This window comes from Alexandromys fortis, unplaced genomic scaffold (assembly GCF_014885135.2).
Source record: "Alexandromys fortis isolate MF-2015 unplaced genomic scaffold, M_Fortis_MF-2015_v1.1 scaffold_7, whole genome shotgun sequence".
Classification (NCBI taxonomy): Eukaryota; Metazoa; Chordata; class Mammalia; order Rodentia; family Cricetidae; genus Alexandromys; species Alexandromys fortis.
In genome coordinates this window covers 5,052,075-5,070,966 of record NW_026067920.1, presented here as the reverse complement: position 1 = coordinate 5,070,966, position 18,892 = coordinate 5,052,075, and the positions used below count along the sequence as shown (strand labels likewise).

General features: G+C 43.8%; 1 protein-coding gene across 4 annotated transcripts in view; it reads left to right on the top strand.

Moving 5' to 3' along the window:
* The first annotated feature begins 1,917 nt into the window (after positions 1 to 1,917).
* Positions 1,918 to 18,892, top strand: part of Maea (macrophage erythroblast attacher, E3 ubiquitin ligase) — a 35,536-nt gene continuing 18,561 nt past the window's right edge. The window contains exons 1-3 of one of the 4 annotated variants that reach the window (XM_050141308.1): positions 1,928 to 2,046; positions 2,983 to 3,169; positions 6,892 to 7,084. Coding sequence is in view for 1 of the 4 variants with exons in the window: in XM_050141306.1 (XP_049997263.1) it covers positions 1,978 to 2,046 (69 nt within the window). In the remaining 3 variants the exon portion in view is untranslated. Of the gene's footprint in view, positions 2,047 to 2,982; positions 3,170 to 6,891; positions 7,085 to 18,892 lie in introns of all 4 variants that reach the window. The other 3 variants (XM_050141307.1, XM_050141309.1, XM_050141306.1) reach the window with 3 other exon arrangements.

The following is an 18,892-nucleotide window of genomic DNA, read 5'->3' as shown; positions in this document are numbered from 1 at the left end:
TGCAGAGTTGAGATGTGAGCAATTTATTCAAAGCAATGTCTCAAAGCTGGGCGGTGGTGGCACACGCCTTTAATCCCAGCACTCTGAGGCAGTGGCAGGCAGATCTCTGGGAGTTCAAGGCCAGCCTGGTCTACAAGAGCTAGTTCCCGGACTGGCACCAAAGCTACAGAGAAACCCTGTCTCGAAAAACCAAAAAAAAAAAAAAAAAAAAAAAAAAAAANAAAAAAAAAAAAAAAAAAAAAAAAAAAAAAAAAAAAGCAATGTCTCAGTATTCAAAAGAATCTGGATGAGCAGAATCTGCGTGCATACACACACACACACACACACACACACACACACACACACACGGACTAATGTATGTTTTCAGCTCTCAATCTCCTGCTAAAATGGGAAGCCCTTCTAAGATGCCTCTTCCCTCCCAGCTGTGACAAACTGTGACTGAAGTTCTCACGCATCATCCAGCAGGTTCTCCCTTCACTGAACGGCACCACCAGAAGTCCTTTCTTTTCTAATGCTGCACTTAATGTCTAAAACATTCCTGAAGAATTGAGTTCTGAAAGGCGGTGGTGACACACATCTTTTATCCTAGTACTCGGGAGGCAGAGGCAGGCGGATGGATCTCAGTGAATTTGAGGCCAGCCTGGTCTACAGAGTGAGTTCCAAGGTAGCCAGGACTATATAGAGAAAAGACCATATCTCAAAGAACAAAAACAAAACATAACTAAGCTCTATAAAACACAAAAGATGATTTAATGTAGAAGTCCTTTCCTAATGAATGAAGCCAAACTTCATTCATTTTTAATTTTCAAAGTAGGCGAGAGGGCTGGAGAGATGGCTCGTGGGTTAAGAGCATTTCATCTTGTAGAGGACCCAGATTCAGTTCCTAGCACCTATGTGCTTGCAAACTTTCAATCCAACAACAGAAAGTGAAATGCAGAGAATGGAATCTAATATGCCACATTTTGTACAGATAAAGGGGTTCAGTGACCTCAGGTTTATTGTCTGGCCACCAACCGTCAACTTTAAAATAGAGGAAGAACTAGAGCAGAGGTAAGAGGTATAATGACTAAACAATCCTAGTCAAGGTGTGGTCTTGTTGAGCATTAGTTTTCTGTGGAGTGGTTCAAAAGAACTCCTTATTGCCTGAGGGGACAAGCAGATTCGCAGGTCATCACTACTTGTGCTTTAGGGTGCAGCCTACCTCACAAATAATTACCCTCACTTGGGGGCCCTGGAAGGTCAACGTTGTTCAGTTTCAGTTCCTTGCTAGATGTTAACCCATCAGTACCATTGCTCCAGGAATCCAACTTGACAAGTGTAGCACAGCCACTGGACACTCTAGGTGCCTTTTGGACCCGATTCAAGGAATCAACATTTTTTAACAAAATCAGTTGCCGAGCGTTCCTTATGGTATCACCTGCGGGAAAGCCCAGCTGCTCGCAGGCCCCGTCCTACTCTATTGTAAACATCCACTTTTATCTTTCATTAGGAAGCCTGTGTAAGGACTCCAGCTCTGCTAATCCGTGAAAATGGAGACGAAGGAAAGTAGTTCCCGGATGGCAAAAACCGCACCTCTGTGTGACCACCAATAGATGATGGCCACCAAGCACTGAGACAGGGCCAGTGGCCACTACCAGAAGTGACCGGTGCGTGGGCGGGGGCGTGGGCGTTTACAAGACAGCTATCTAACACGCGCTACCCAGCCCCAACCGCCAAAATGCACACGGCGTAGGTGTCTAGGCTACTTAAACCCGCATCAGCGGCCTAGGCCGGCTGACAATTCTATGAGGAAGCCGCTCTCTAGAGCCGTCGACGATTGGTCGAGCCCGTGGACGGTGACTGGCCCGGGACTTCTTCCTCTCGAGCGGTCCGGTGACGTGATTGGTGCAGGCGCTCAGCCGCTCCGCCTGCCCCCGCGCGTCGCACGTCACTACCCGGCGTGCCGCGTACCCGCCTCCTCCGCTCGGCCGGCCCAAGATGGCGGTGCAGGAGTCGGCGGCCCAGCTGTCCATGACCCTGAAGGTGCAGGAGTACCCGACCCTCAAGGTGCGTTCTGGGCGCGACCAGAGCCGCTACCACACCTTCGAAGGCGCCGTGGGGGCGCCGAGGCTGGGGCGCGGCGGGAGCCGCTTCTCCAGGGGCTGCACGGCCGGGGGCGGGGTCGGGGTCGGTGGGCTGTGGCTCTCCGGGGCGTCAGGCAGGGGCCGGGGCCTTTCGGCGGGGCCCCCGGGAGCTCTCTGCGTCTTGGGGACCCGATGGCGCGGGGCGGCGGGGTCTGAGGACCCCCGAGGTCCGGGCGACGGCGCCTGAGCCCCGCCTCCCGCCTAGAGGCTGCGGGCATTCCGTGTGCGGGCAGCAGGGCTACGGCCCAGGCTGCGGGCACTGGAGAATTGGGGGCCCCTGGTCGTGGGCGTGGGTCGCGGCGGTACCCGGCGTTCTTCCGGAAGCTCGGCCTGGGGCGTGGCGGGCATGCCTTGGTGCTAATTAGGGGGCCATTGGGGAGCATTGGCGACCCGGTGGCACCCTGCCTCCCTGGCCGTCCCCAGCGCAGCTCCTGCCCTTGGTTTCCGGGGCGTGACCTTGGGTGGTCGCTGCGCCAGTGCGTTCCTCTAGGACAAATGTTCACCCCTTGATGGACGACTGCTAGTGGCTCTTCGGTTAAAAGGGGGTTTGATGGTGGCGGATGGTCTGCGGTGACGCACCGGGGAAGAAAGCCTTCGGAGAACAAATCGGGTAGTTTTTAGGAAGGCGGCCGAGCCTTGGGGTTCTACATTCCTCCTGAGGGCCGGGCAGCTTTCTTCTGGAGCGCTTGGCACCGTGTCTATCTCTGTGGTGACCGAGCGGTTGCCGTGTGGCTTGGCGGTGGGTGGGTAGTTTAGCCGAGATTGAAGAGCACAGGTTCTAAGCTCGGCTGCCTGCTTGTGCTTAGGGAGCCCCGGAGTGCGTATGGGAGGCACCTGATTGCTGGCATTCTCTCATCAGATGTAAGCCCTAGGGAGCGTTTGTTTCCCACTAGGGTGAAGTGAGCGATCACGTATTGCACACGGACGTCTTGGCATTCACTGGAAGTTATCTGCTGTCATTGTCCCTGTGACATCTGACTGCTCTGGTGTAGTTGGTCTTCACAGGAGGGCAGAAGCAAGGCCCTGCTGCTCCTCTTCAGCAGTAGGTGAGCAGCCATATTTAATTGCTGTTTTGTATCCCATGCTTTATTCACCCAAGGAAAGGAGCAAACAATGCTGGCATCGCCAGCCTCTTTGCCACACCTTCAAAACGAAGGGTTATGGGGGGGGGGCGGACTCGTGACAAACTTAGTTCTTGTGCTGCTAGGCAAATGATCATTCTGCTACTGCGCTATACCCTTAGGCCTTATTTTTTTTTTGTTTGTTTGTTTAAAGCAGGCTTCTGTTGGCCTTGAACTCTCTTTGTACTTCCTCCTGTGTGCTGGGAATCTAACAGTCCTTAGCCGCAGTTTTCTGGCATTGTTGGATTTCTGTTGATTGACAGATGGAAACCCTGCAGCTCCTAGTGGGCTGTACCTGGGAACTGCTATCAGTGGACCTGTAACCACTTTGCGGCCTAGTCGGGGGCCTCCAGGCCTATTGCAAGGAAGTTGCTTTGGGAGAACCTGGTTTTCTGCTTTGGCTGGTGAATTTAGGACGCACAGACAGGAAGGGTTTCCAGAGCTCCCTCTCTGGCCTACTAAATGCCTTAGGCAAGGAAATGGATGGCCAGGAAAGGATTCCTCCAGTTCTACATCTTCTGGTGATCATGAGTGCACTTTGCATTCCAAAGCAGTTGCACAGCTTCTGAGCAAAATGATTACGTGGATCCTCATGTAGGTACAGAGAGGTGGTGGTGTCGTTAAACAAGATTGCTGTCTCTTTCTTTTTTGGAAGAGTGACTATAAGCAAAGATTTGTGGGTAGAAATGCTACTTCCTCCAGAAAAAAAATAGCACTTCCCTCCAAGTCCTTTAGGTCCTACCATATAATTTCTGTTATGTTGACAGTATGTCTTTGCTTTGTTAATGTTTTTCCTATAAGTTACTATTGCTTGTTTGTTCTTTGTTTTTTGAGATGGGCTCTCACACCGTCTTGGCTGGCCTGCAATTCACTGGGTAGCTAAGGATGACCTTGAATTTCTGCTGCTCCTGGCTCCAGAGTGCTGGGATTTCAGGCATGTGTACCACACCCACTTTATGCAGTGATGGATATCAGATCCAGGACTTTCTGCACCGTTGGCAAGTACTGTGCCAACTGAGCTACATTTTTCGCTTTTTTTTTTTTTTGTCATTTTTTCAAGAGTAATTAATGCTGGGTACTGGGAAGTTTTAGAGCTTTGATTTAGAAGTATGTATTGGCACAGAATCGATCAGGATGCCAGGAGAAATGTATTTGTGGACAGTCTTAGGAATGTCCAGATGCAGGTGTGACATGGTGGGTTGGGATCCACAGGAAGTGAGGATTGGGGGCTAGAGGGCTCCTGAACAGTCCTGGGAACGGAGTATACTAGATAGACCTTTACACTTTTTTATTCACTGAAAAATTCGTAATTTATGTATTTTTATCATTGACAGATTTTTTTTTTTTTTTGCCTGCCAAGCAAGGCCTCCTCAGATGTGCAGGCTTGACAACTGTAGGTGGGCTTAAGCAGTAGACTAAGATGTCTATTGTGCAGTCTCAGGCCCCTGGCAGGAACTCTTTCTGTTTTTCCTTTCTCTTCGTTTTCCTTTGAGGTGCTATTGCTGATATGCATATATTTCCTCCATAGTGGTGAACTGATACAGGCTTCTTTATAGCCCTTGGAACCTTTGGGCTTAATTTCCCAGTTTCTGGGGTCAGGAATTTCAGGATGTTTCCTAGTATCTCTAACCTCTGCCCTCCAGGTGTAGGAGTGTCCTCAGAATACCTCCAGACTTCACCAGGTTGCCCTGGGTACAAAGTCACCAGCATGAGGATCTCTGGACTGAATGTTGCTTAGGGGACTTGTTTCTGTGTTCTTCAAAAGCTCTGGAAATGTGGTTCATAAGACATCCTCTTGTATTCTGACTGCAGAATTTTCTGCTGAAGTCTGTTCTGATGCCAGTTTGTAAATGACAGCCCTTTGAAGCAAGGGGAAACTGGGATTTGTGGCTCAACGTCTTAAGCTTAGATCCCTTGTTTGATTTAAGTTTTAAGCAATCTTTAGTTACAGAAGATTTTTCTTCCTTCAAATTACTCTACTGAAGACACCACTCCATCAGTATTCCTACTTCCCTCCAGATAGCTGTGGCCTAGTGCCATGCCAACCTTCTCTGCTCATCACCTAAGTCAGGAAGCGGCTGTTCAGTCCAGTGGCAGGAGCTGAAGACACTGGGACAGCCAGCTCTGACCCCAGCTCCTTCCTGAATCTCACCTGCTGTACCTTTCCGCTTTTGGACACCTAGTCAGGTGTCTAGCTCCTGCAGTTAGTTCTCTTAGACACACAGACACAGCTGCTGATCTGTTCTGTGCTTTACAGAAGCCTAGGTGTGTTTTTGAGCATAAACTCATGTGTTCTTGGAAGTTTTACAGGAATAGTTAAAATTTCAGTCTTGAATTTGATAAAACACTGGTGGACCAATTACTGCTTTGGTAATTCATATCTTGAAATATCACACAGAAAGTGTAATACAAGCCCTGTATTATAACTTATAGAGCACTTTTGCAAACTTGATTTTGGCTGGATTGGAAGGATCATCAAGTATTAAAGCTGCAGATAATCATAAAAGTTTGACTTGAAGCGGGTGATGGAGGCGCACGCCTTTAATCCCAGCACTTGGGAGGCAGAGGCAGGCGGATCTCTGTGAGTTCGAGACCAGCCTGGTCTACAGAGCTAGTTCCAGGGCAGGCTCCAAAGCCACAGAGAAACCCTGTCTCGAAAAATCAAAAAAAAAAAAAAAAGTTTGACTTGAGACAGGCACACACTGCATTAGGTAGTAGGTATAGCAGTATCCTACAACAGTCTAGATCTTTTAATATGCAGATTTGAAGCTGCTTTTCTCAGTGGGCAGGCTATATGATACTAAGAGTACTTGGTGCATTCTTTTTGCACTCTTAAGTACTTGGTAAATTGTAATCTCCTTACTCCTTTATGCACCAAACCCTGCCAGATCTTCAGCGTGCTCTCTATTCTAGTCTGAAGCGTCGTCCTTTTAGAACCTGCCATCCATTGGTGGGCCCACCTGAATTCCTTTTGTTCTTTAAGAACTCTGCCTGATGCTCAAGTCTTCCCACCTCTCACTCACCTTGTCTTTGATTTGTTGGACATTTGAGTGAATGAATCTGTTTCAGATGTGTGTCCCATTGGTGTATCTCTGTGTTTGTGAAAGGTGGGTGCCCACTGAGATTAGAAAGGCTTGAATTCCATGATAACTTCTGGGTTTTTATTGCTGTTGTTGTTGTTATCTTAAACAGATTTTTTAAATTAGGAAAACAAAACATTTTGTAATACCTAGTTCTCTGTGGTGGGTGGATCATGTTAGAGGCATTGCTAAGTTGAAGCACAGATAATATGGCTCAGTAGGTAAAGGCACCTGCTGCCTGCCAAACCCAATGACCTGATTTTGATCCCTGGAACCCATGTAGTTGAAGAAGAAACCAGTTTCCCAAAAGTTGTACCGTGTTCTCCTCATATACTGTATTAACACTCATGCTTCCACACACATGTACAGACATAAAAAATAAACTTCTGTTTTTGTTTGTTTTGAGATAGGGTTTCTCCAAGCAGCCCTGGCTATCCTGGGATACTCTGTAGACCAGATTAGCCTTGAATTTAGAGATTTGCCTGCCTCTGCCTCCCAAGTGCTGGGATTAAAGGCTTGTGCCACCACCCTCTGGCATTAACTTTTTTTTCCTTTCTATTTTTAAAGATACCAGTGAAACCAATGTGAAGTTGAGTAGTGGAAGGGGACTGGGCTCCTGTGACTGACAGCCTGAGCCAGTGATCATGGAAATAATAGCTGGTGCTGCGAAGCCTTGTGAACTGTGTAAAGTCTTGGCTGACATTGCCCCAGAGGCCTGCAGTCCAAGAAGAAAGGAGACTGACTGACCTGTATAGTCAGTGTATGTATCCATCTGTGGAAGTCCCATGACTATCAGTCTCATGGGACTGTGTCAGAGTTCAGACTCTGCTGATGGTATGTGGTTAGACATCGGAACCATTTGAAAACTTCAAGAGAGTTATTCACTGTTGTCACAACTAGTAATTATTTGGCAGAATGTGTCTAAATGGAGAAAACTGATTTTTTTTTTTTTTGTTTGTTTGTTTTTTAAAGGTCTGGGCCTGGCTTTACTTTCCTGGCTGTGAACCTCTGGTGCTGCCCATTACCTACCTCTATCCTAGGTTATCCTTCCTCACGTCCTATCATCCATTCTTCCATCCATTCATCCATCTTGAGCCAAGGTCTCTGTAGGCCCAGCTGTCATGTACCTTGCCATGTAGACCAGGCTGGCCTCCAACTCATACCCTGTCCCCCAGCCTCTTCCTCCTTTTAGATACTCTTTCCTACCCATCTGTCTTCTCAGACCTTTCCCAGCTCAATTGCCCATGCCTATCTTGACAGTTGTGGGTCCACGTGCCCCACTTTAGATCTTCACAGTGTCTACTGGTGTTCTTTCCTGCTCCCTCCCTACTGGGTTGGGAGTTTTTAGACAAGAACTATTGCTGCTCGCTCTACCTTCTTCTCTTCTTCCTACCTTCATACTGTTCAACCACATGTTTCTTCAGGTTTTCTTCTTTCTTTCTGGGAAGTCTATGGTTCTTTTACTGTTTCTTCAATCTTCTTTTTACTAGCTTTTTGGTGTCACCAATTAACCCTGAGAGGTGGCCTTAGTGCATGCATCCTCACTGCCCAGCTGAGTTTTGGGTATTTGGGATAGTCTCACTGTATAGCTCTGGCTGCTCTGGAACTCGCTCTGTAGACCAAGCTGGCCTGAAACTCAAGAGATCTCCTACCTCTGCCTTCCCCAGTACTGGGATTAAAGGTGTGCGCCCCCATAATAACCATCTTAATTACTCATTTTTAAAGATTTATTTTTAATTATGTTAGGTGTTTGTGTGTCTGCATATTGGTATGCACATATGAGTGCACATTCTCTGAGAAGGCTAAAAGTATCAGATTCCCATATCTAGAGCTACATTTTCCAGCCTTGTCATGGGTGCTGGGAACGAAGCCTCAGATCCTCTGGAGCAGCAAGTGCTCTTAATCTCTGAGCCATTTCTGAAGCCCCCACCCTCAGTTTTGATTTCTTTATAGTATTAATCACAGTTCTACAGAATTATCTACACTTATGTCTTTTTTCTTTTCCTTCTCTTTCTGTCAGACATCTCCTTGTTTGTTTGTTGTTTTAAAGTTTTTTTTTAAATATTTATTTATTATGTATACATTGTTCTGTCTGTGTGTATGCCGAAGGCCAGAAGAGGCACCAGACCTCATTACAGATGGTTGTGAGCCACCATGTTGTTGCTGGGAATTGAACTCAGGACCTTTGGAAGAGTAGGCAATGCTCTTAACCACTGAGCCATCTGTCTAGCCCCACACTCAGCTTTTAACCCATATATTTAGAGTAATTTATTTTAGCAAGTATGTCAAGACAGATCAAGAATAGTGTTTTCAACAAGTGCTGAAAATAACTGGGTTTTCACAAACAAAATGTAGTTGGGTCCCTATATTACAAAATATCCAAGAGCTAAAAATAAGTCGAAAGAACTAAATTCATAAAGAACTAAATTCATAAAGACCTAAAATTATAAAGCTTCTAGCACAATATACCAGATAACTCTAACCTTGAGTTAGTCTGTGGTTTCTCAACACCTGAGTACAAGGACCCACAGATAAAAGACTACTTTGTGGGAAGCTGCAAAAATGAAAAGACTGTCATTCAGAGTAAGTGTGCCCATGTCCAACCCCTAAAAAATGTATGCTGAAGCCCCAGTCCTTGCGGTGTAATCTTTGAGAACGGTTCAATTTGGAACAGATAAAACGTGCTATATAGTCAAGGATGAGGAACTTTTTTTTTTAGTTTAGCATTTTTGCATTAAACATACCTCATCCAAGTTTTATTTGTTTATTTATTTTGTTTGTTTGTTTTTCAAGACAGGGTTTCTCTGTATAACAGCCCTAGCTGTCCTGGAACTAGCTCTTGTAGACCAGGCTGGCATCAAACTCACAGGGATTCACCTGACTTCCTCCCGAGTGCTGGGATTAAAGGCGTGCGCCACCACCACCTGGCCCCGAGTTTTATTTTTAACCCCTTGTCACATTGCAATTTTTAAATATTTTAAAAGTTGTGTGTATGAATATTTTGCCTGCATTTATGTAAGTGTACCCTGTGTGCCTGGTGCCTATGGAGTCCAGAAGAGAGTGAAGGATCAACTACAACTGGATACAGACAGTTGTGAACCACCTCGTGGGTGCTGGAAACCAATCCCATATCTTCTGCAAGAGCAGCAAGTACTTGTAACTGTTGAGCCATTTCCAGTCCTCCATTTGCAATTTTTAAAATTATTCTTTGATGTATTCATGTGTGTATATATATATATATTCATTTTTCCTTCACTATCCTCTGATTCTCCTCTACTACTAAATCTACTTTTTTTCAACAAGTCCCTTACTTAATCTCATTTTATATTTTGTGAACCAGTGAGTGTGTGTAGAGTTACTTGCAGGAGGATGGATGGGGGTTATCTATTGGAGCATGGGCAACAGTGCTATAACACCCATTCCTCCAGCAACCTCTAGTTGCCAGTAGCTCCTCAAGGAGTGGTGTGGCCTTGTGAGCCCCTTTGCAATCCATGATGGAATGCTGATGGGCCCCATCGTGACCACAGCTGCTGTGAGCTCCTAAGTACAACCACCATATCATGTCCAAAAAACTGTTTCACAGCCCTCTCCCCATCCTGTGGCAGTTACATTCTTTCTACTCCCTCTTGAGTATGCCTCAAGCTTTGGAGGGAGTGGCACAGATGTCCCATTTGGGATCCAGCACAGGACGTGTACTTTCAAAACTTTGATCAGTTATGAGTCTTTGTGTTAAACTGTTGCTCACTACACAGAGAAGCTTCTCTGACCAGTACTGAGAGCATCACTCGTCTATAGTTAATAAATACTTAGAAGGCAGTTTGACAGCTTGACCACAAAACAGCCTTAATAGGTTCCCTAGTAGGAAACCAGCCATAGGCTTTTGACCAGGTTTACAGTACCAAATGTGAATTCCTCCTGTGTAGTGGATCTAAAATCCAATCAGAAAATGGTTAGTTACTAACCCTCATAACGTTCATACTGCTATTGCAAAAGTGGTCAACTCTTTCCTGGCAGGCTTCATAGCTGAGTGAGTCTGTTGATGACTATTTTCCCTCTCCTAGCAGCCTGTGTAGCACCTTCCAACACTGTGAAAGCTATCCAGAAAGAAGGAAGTTTCCAAGTCCTGCCACCAAAGTGTGTGGTGTTTTCAGCAATGGGGTCATAACCATCCAATTCTGATTGGCAGCCTTGAACAATGGCAGTAAAGTAGCCTGTATTGTTTTAGGGACCTCTCACACTTCAGTGGCCAACAACTTAGGGGAGGCACTCCACACCTGGTACTAGGATTTTTATTTAATTTATGGCTTTCGGAGCAGTATAATTTACCCATGCAGGGTGACTACATTCAAACCTTTTTTTTTTTTTTCCTCTTTTTAAGACAGGGCTTCTCTGTGTAACAGCCCTGGCTGTCCTGGACTAGCTCTTGTAGACCAGGCTGGCCTTAAACTCAGAGATCCACCTGCCTCTGCCTCCTGAGTGCTGGGATTAAAGGTGTGTGCACCACTGCCTGGTTCAAACTTCTTTTAATTAGTTTTCAGTTAGCTTACAAAATAGGTTTGCATATGTCTTTTTAATACTCAGTTTGATTACCCTTCCCCCACCCCTTCTCTTCCCCATCCCTCCTTACACCTTTTTGTCTGTATCTTCCCTGTTTACTGTCATATCACATGTGTTCTCCTATCAACTGACCGTCTTCTTCCATTCTCCTGCTCTCCCTTCTAAGTGCTGGGATTACAGGCATGTGCCACTCACTATACCTGGTTTGATGTGACGGAGCATAGGACTTCGTGCATGCTAGTCAAGCACTACTGTGAGTGACACTAATCCCAGCCTGGATTATTGTGGTTTTTTTTGTTTGCATTCATTTATTTTTTAAAATATTTATTATTTATTATGTATACAGTATTCTATCTGTGTGTATGCCGAAGGCCAGAAGAGGGCACCAGACCTTATTACAGATGGTTGTGGGCCACCATGTGGTTGCTGGGAATTGAACTCAGGACCTTTGGAAGAGCAGGCAACGCTCCCAACCACTGAGCCATCTCTCCAGCCCCCATTCATTTATTTTGTATGTACATGTGTGGGCATGCATGAGTAGAGAGAACAGCTTCCAGGAGCCAGTTCTCTCCATGTATGAGGTTCCAGGCATCGAACTCAGGTCAGCAGGCTTGGGAACAAGTCCTTTTAAAAGCCCACTAAGCTGTGTTCCTACTCTCTAATGTTTTTATATGAAGATAGTTGGCTAAAGCACTCTGCATATATACCAAAAGAAAATGTGGGGTTATAGCAAGCAAGAGAATTTTTGCTAGATCCAGCACTGCCAGGACCTTGCTCCAAGATTTTCAGCCTTTTTAACTTCTATAGTTGATTGTATAAGCTGAACTGACCAAGATAATTGCTCACAAAATAGGAAGAAACATTTGCAAATCACCGATCTGATAAGAGCACGTGTTGAGCTATATGAAGAAATCTTACTGTTGAGTAATGACTTAAATTTTAAAAATGAGCAGACATGGGCTGGAGAGGTGGCTCAGAGGTTAAGAGCATTGGCTGCTCTTCCAGAGGTCCTGAGTTCAATTCCCAGCAACCACATGGTGGCTCACAACCATCTGTACTGAGATCTGGCGCCCTCCTCTGGCGTGCGGGCATACATCGAGGCAGAATGTTGTATACATAATAAATAAATAAATCTTTAAAAAAAATGAGCAGACATGGTAGATAAAGCAAAGTTCTCACTATGCAGACTTGAGGACCTGAGTTCAGATCCCAGGACCCCCCCCCCCCCGCATAAAGCCTTTTTACGGAAGGCTACCTGTAGCCCACCTGTAATCCTAGCATGTGGAAGACTGAGGCAGGGTATCCCAAAACAGCTGGCTGTCTAGACTAGTCAAATTGACAAGCTCTGGATTGGGCAGGAAACCCTACCCCAATAAAATAGAGACACCATAAATGTCAACCTCTGGCCTGTACACACACTTGTGCATGTGCACCTACATGCATTCCAAAAACCAAAACAATTTGAAGACTTTCTCCAGAAAAGATCCACAGATAGCCAGTAAGCACATAAGAAGGTGCTCAGTGTCTTTGGTAATCAAGGAAGTGCAAACCAAAGCCACTGGGACACACTACTTCCTTCTGCTATAATGGGGTGGGGAGATGCGGAGAAATCGGAAACCCTCAGGTGCTGTTGATGGGAGTGAAAAACAGTGGTGCCTCCTTTTAAACACCCTAGGCATTAGGTAGTTGCTGTCTATATAAGGTACAAAAACTTTCACAATCTTAATCATAATTGCCCCAAAGTACATGCAGTCTTAATGTGTGTGCATAACAGTTATTAATACAGGATTGCTCATCATCTAGAAAGAGAGCAAAACACTGGTATATGCCACATCATGATCAGTCTCAGAAACAACAACAACAAAAAAAGACAGACAAAACCTGTTCCATTTGTGTGAAATTTCAAGAACAGAGACGGAGTCATGGCCGATGCTTGTGTCTTGAGGAATGGCCGTGATGTGGTTATGAAAACACTCTCTTATAGATGGTGGTAATGGTTTCACAACCTTGCAATTACAATCAAACCCCCTAAGTGTTATCTTTTGAAGAGGGTCTTAGAGTATGTGAATTACATAAATAGTAACAACATTCCTTTTTTTAAATTGTAAGTGTTGGTTTGACTGACAACTGAAGTGGCCTCATGGCCAGATCTGATGGTTGGCTGGGGTACACAACGCTCTGCATACATGAGCAGTTGTTTTAAAGTCTGTTCAGTGACCAGGTTAGGAAGCCAGGCATGGTCTGTGACTCACATCTTCTCCACCTGTGTCCCTTCCTCATCAGTGATGTGAAGCCCAGACTCAGAGGAGTTGCCCATCACATATATGTACTACATTCTTTCAGGGCCACTGTGAACTTGTGTGTCTGGAGAGCACTGGGAATGTTACATGCTCTGAGTTAAGATGAATCTGGTTTTAAAGACTTAGTACAAAGTGGGGAATGGACACCGTGTCCCAGCTGGATACAGATTGGGTTCTGTTCAGTTCTTCAGCTGATTGGATGAGAGACCTGCACCAGAGAGGCCATCAGCTTCACTGAGGACTGACTTACTCATCCAGAAACATGCTCACAGACACCCAAAGTCTGTGGCCAAATCAAGATTCTGTCTAGGAATAACCACTTTTCTTTTACAGTTTTCCTTTATATTTCCTGGTCACAAAAAACCAGCATTGTAGGTCTTCCATATGTCGTTTTGGATGGCATTCCTGCTGATACTCTGGCCTGTTTCGAGAATAGGATTTTTGCTATTCTCATTTTAAATTATTTGTAAGCGCTCCACATTTCCCCTGAAAGGAGTCATGCTAGATGTGTATATTCCAGGGGCTTCCTTTCAGTCTGGCTTCTGTTCTCTTTCCTAGGTGGTTGTCTACAGAGCAGAAGTTTGGGTTTGGTAAAGAGCGTTGATGAGTTTTCTTCACAGGTTGTGGTTTGTGCCATTTACAAAGCTTGTGTCCTCCTAAAGGTCATGACAATGTCTTGTTTCTTCCTCAAATGATTAATAGAAAGTGTCAGCTCCTATTTTTGGATATGTGATCTGCTTCGGGGTGGTCTTGATAGATGTATGAGGCATGGCTTAGTTTTCACTGCTTTGAGGTGTGTTTTTAGTCCTACTATTGTCACAGTGACTATAATTTCCCTTGGCCTTGTGGCTGGACATGTATGGTTGATGTGGTTTCTCCACTCTCATTTGGTCTATCTCTAAGCTCAGACCAGCACCTTGTTAAGGGAATCACAAAGGTTTATAGTTACTTCTTTTTGTTGTGGTTTGGTTTGGTTTGGTTTGGTCTAGGGTAATGGTGTTGGCATGGGATCTTATGCAGCCCAAGCTCAAACTCACTAACCTCCTGCCTTGGATTCCATGCCACCATGCTAAGCTATAGTATTAAGTCTTGATATCATGTACCATTGCTCATATTATATCAAAAGTGTTAGTTGGTTTCTTTTGCCTCAGACTTAACTATGTAGTCAAAAAGGATCTAATCTTGAACTTCTTATCCTCCTGCTTCCTCTTCCTGAGTGCTAGGATTGCAGGTGTGCACCACCACCATGCAGTTTGTTTATGCAATGTTGGGGAACAAATTCAGGGTTTCCTGTACTCTGGGAAAGCATTGTCTGTACCAACTGAGCCACATTCCACCCTGAAATTTAAAAAATTTTTTGTAGTAAAAGCACAACATAGAATTGTTAAAGTGTACAGTGTGTGCACTCTTACTTGTGTGTACCCTCATCGTGCATGAGGTCTCTGGAAAATTCAGTCTTATAGAACTGAAATTCTGCCATTAGAGAATTACTGTGCATCCTACTTTTTTCTCTGAGAGCTTGTAGTTTTTAAGAGTCTTGTTTAGTAGACTTTGATCTTTTTAGGAGTCTTGTTCAATGACAGTTTTGTCATTTTGTGGTTAACTCATCTTACTTAACATGATGTCCTCAGGTTTCATACATATTTTGGTATGTGGCAGGACTTTCCACTGTAAGGCTGAATTATATGTATATGCTGCATTTTCTTCATTCATTTGTCAGTGAATACCCAGATGGCTACTGTTGGGGTTGTAGTAAACATGGTATGCAAACATCTTGTAGATTTGATGCACACTCAGAAGTGGGCCTGCTATCATATGTGGTTCTCTGTAGTTGGCATTTTCTTTGGCTGCCAACCAACTCCCAAATAGACACTTAGTATTAATTATGAATGCTCAGCCTTAGCTTAGGCTTGTCCCACTAGCTCTTTTTAACTTAATTTAACCTGTTTCTATTCATCTATGTTTTGCCTCAGGGCTTTTCACCTTTCCTTTATTCTGTATGTCCTGCTTTCCTGCTTTCTCTATGTCTGGCTGGGTGGCCCCTGGTGTCTCCCTGTCATCATCTTTCTTTTCTTTATTCTCCCCTGAGCCTAAATTCCTTCTACTTACTCTCCCTGCCTGGAAGTTCCTATTCCTCCTCCCTAGCTACTGGCCATGTAACTTTTTATTAAACCAGTCAAGGTGCCTTAGGCAGGCGAGGTAAAAAACAGCAACACATCTTTATATAGTTAAACAAATGCAACTTTTGTTTTGTTTTGTTTTGTTTTGTTTTTCAAGCTTTCTCTATAGCTTTGGAGCCTGTCCTGGAACTCACTCTGTAGACCAGGCTAGCTTCGAACTCACAGATATCAGCCTGCCTCTACCTCCCAAGTGCTGGGATTAAAGACGTATGCCACCACTGCCCAGCTATACAACACATCTTTACATAGTTAGACAAATATTTTGCAACACAAATGCAACTCATCTTTGCATAGTTAAATATTACACATTTCCCCCTTGTCTAAATAAAAAGGTTTTAGTTTTAACATAGTAAAACTATACTCAATAAGAACACTTATAAAGTAAGAATTGTATTTACAATATCCAGTCCATTTGCACTTGACAAATTCAGAGAAAATACTCCATTATCTGTCCTATCTTGGTGAATCCAAAGTTGTGTATCTAATTTACTTTCTATCCTAACTCGTATTACCATCCCGAAATGATCTTTTTAGACCTCAAGTCATTTTCTTAGATAAAAGTTTAAGCTTTTTTTATGTTTCTCAACCTTTTAAACTTTACATTTCTTATGTAAGTTTCTTTTCTGAATTTGGTAACAAGAAAAACTAACTATCTCTTCTTCAACTCCATCAGAGACCCGAGAAGGATATAATATTACGTGAGTAAACAGGAAGTGCAGAACAAGCAACTTCCAAAATTATAGAAACGAGAGCAACTGGTTGCCTGGACAGTCACCCAGAGTTTCTCTGCAACATTGGGGCATCCATCTTTGGCTTCCAGGCCTAGAATATCTGGCAGACTTTTATATGAAACATTAATTTGAAGGACTGCTGCATCTTATCTTGACCAAGTTTAGGAGTCTTTTTCCTTTGTGTTTTTCTTGTCCAGTTTGTATAGTATACTGTCTGTATTTGAGGCAAGGGCAGTTTCTTGCTCAAATGGCTAGCTTTACCACAATGAATGTGAATTCCATATGGAGGTTCTTCTATACTCATCATCCTTTTATTAAGAAGATTGGTGCTGCCAGGAGCAACGTGTCTGACTGTCATGAAAAGCATTAGGTTATTAAACATCTTAAATGCCATATTCTGTAGGTCTCTGAAATGTTTGAACATCATCTGTCTGTCTAAAATATATCTCTGTTTAACCTTGTAAACATACCTAATGTAACTACAAGCTTGATTATTATAGATAAGTAACTACTAACCTGTATTTTTTAATTATCCTAAACAGAATAGCTTTCAAGGACTAGAACTTTATATTACATTTTTAAATGAGCTGCATAGATAGCTTAAACAAGAGTAGAAAAATATAAATGGTATGACAAAAATAACCTTAAATTTGTATCCATATACAAACATCCATTCCAGTGTGTAAAATATTTGAGATGAATAGTTGTCTTTTTAGTCCTATATTCCTGTATTCCCACTAAATGATAACAAACATCCATAACCCACCGAATGACCAAAACTACCTACCCCACTTCTTGGGGATGGAGGCATTTTGTTCTCTAGACTCCTTCCTGTTGTCGGAGGGTGACAGCATCCCCAGGGGATCCTGAGAAAATTGAGATAATGGTCAAGTCCTAAGAAAACTAGCAGTAACAAATTTTAATCTAGTCTCTGTGTAATGGGAAAGTGCAAGGCTTATCTGAAGTCCTGGCTAGAATAGTCTGTGAGGCTGGACCATCTCAACTATCTGCCTTGAAGTTGTTGTGACTGCAGAACTCTGAGGAGACCGCAACAATTGTTGTTCATGGTAATCCTCTGGTGGTTCACCATTAACAGTGCCATTCCTGTCCTCACCAGCAAGACACTTTGCTAATACACGGTGTGGTTTCAGTGTGGTTTTGTTGTTATTTAGAGACGAGGTCTGTGTGCCTGCCTCAGCTCTCCTCAGTGCCACCATGCCTGGCAACATTTTAATTTGGTAAGAGCCATCCTAACAGATATGAGGCAATGCTTCATTGTGGTTTTAATTTGTATTTTTCCACTCGAGTGATAATAGCATCTTTTACAGTTTTATTTGTTTGTTTTTAGATCCTTTTTTTGCTGAGCATGTGGCACATGTCTTTAATCCCAGCACTTGAGAGGTAGGCAGATCTCTGGGTTCAAGGCTACTCTGTTCTATAAAATAAGTTTCAGGATACCCATGGTTACATAGATAAACCCTGTCTTTAAAAACTAAAAGAAAAAAATGTTTTCTTTTTAATCCTGGTGTGAGTTCTGGGAATGAGCCATGTCTCCACACATACACACCCCATCATTTATATTCTTGCATAGCATCTTTAGAGACTTTTACACACTTTTTTTTTTTTTTTTTTTTTTTGCTGAGTTTAAGAGCTATTTTTCTTGTTTTTGAGACAGGATCTTTCTATGTATTTTAGGTGTCTTTGGAATGTGATGTGTATCACCTAGACAGGCTTTCTACTTATATTCCTACCTTCACCTCCAAGTACCAGTAATGCAAGTGTTGGACTCGTGGCTTATATACCATCCTGCAGGTTGTTCTTTATGCTATTGTTTTCTGCTACTTGTAAACATCCTTGCTGCCTCATTTGTCTTTTTTGTGAAGAGTATATATTTAGTATTTTGCCTCATTTCCGCAGTTTTTCCTTAAAGTCTATTACATGTATAGGCATGTTAGTTACCATTTTTTTTAGTATCATGTCCTGTGTCTGTTGTCTTCCCTTATAGATTTCCTGTTTCGCCTTATTGAATACTGTCTTGAGACATTTTCCTCCCAGAGAAAATTTGTGCTTGCTGAACTTTTCAGACTTGCTTATCTAGAAATGTCTTTAGACTGTCCTTATCTGTGAGTGGTGATTTAGCTTGGGTCTTAATGCTGCTGTTCATTCTCCAGAGCCCTTTGGAACTTATAGTTTGGAATCACCTGGCATAACTCAATGAGGGGAGCATTTGTGTCTGGAAAGGGGCAGAGAGAAGAGGACTGGTTTCCAGGTCTGGGAAAGGTATGGGTAAAAGGAAGAAGCTGGTTTGGAAGCTCCTTCTTGATTGTTGACATACTATGAGACATGTTCTAAGAGGCCCTGAGAGTAGTCAGCTACTTTACCCATTCTCTAGTCTTAGATGAGATGCAGGCACCTGGCTTAGGCCCTAAGAGGAGCAGACCATTATGCTGGAGTCTGAGGAGGGGGAAGGTAAGCTAAAGAAGGGAATAAAGAGGGGTGCCTGACAAGCATGTGTCTAAGTCTAACCAAGGAAAGTTGACACTAGGCTATTCTAAGGTTAGACTCAGGTGTGATGACTGGCTGGGAAGAGATGTTCAATGCAGAACCCCAGGAGGACACTCAGCTGACAGTATTAGGAACTGTCACAGTACCTTTCAGGTCTATGCCATCATATTAGCCCAACACAGACAACAATTATGGGTTAATGCAGGATGTAAGAGTTAATAAGAGGTCTGAACTATTGTAGACCTCTGTGTGTTTCTTTGAGACTGATCAGCTGAGGGTCCAGGCAGGACAGAAA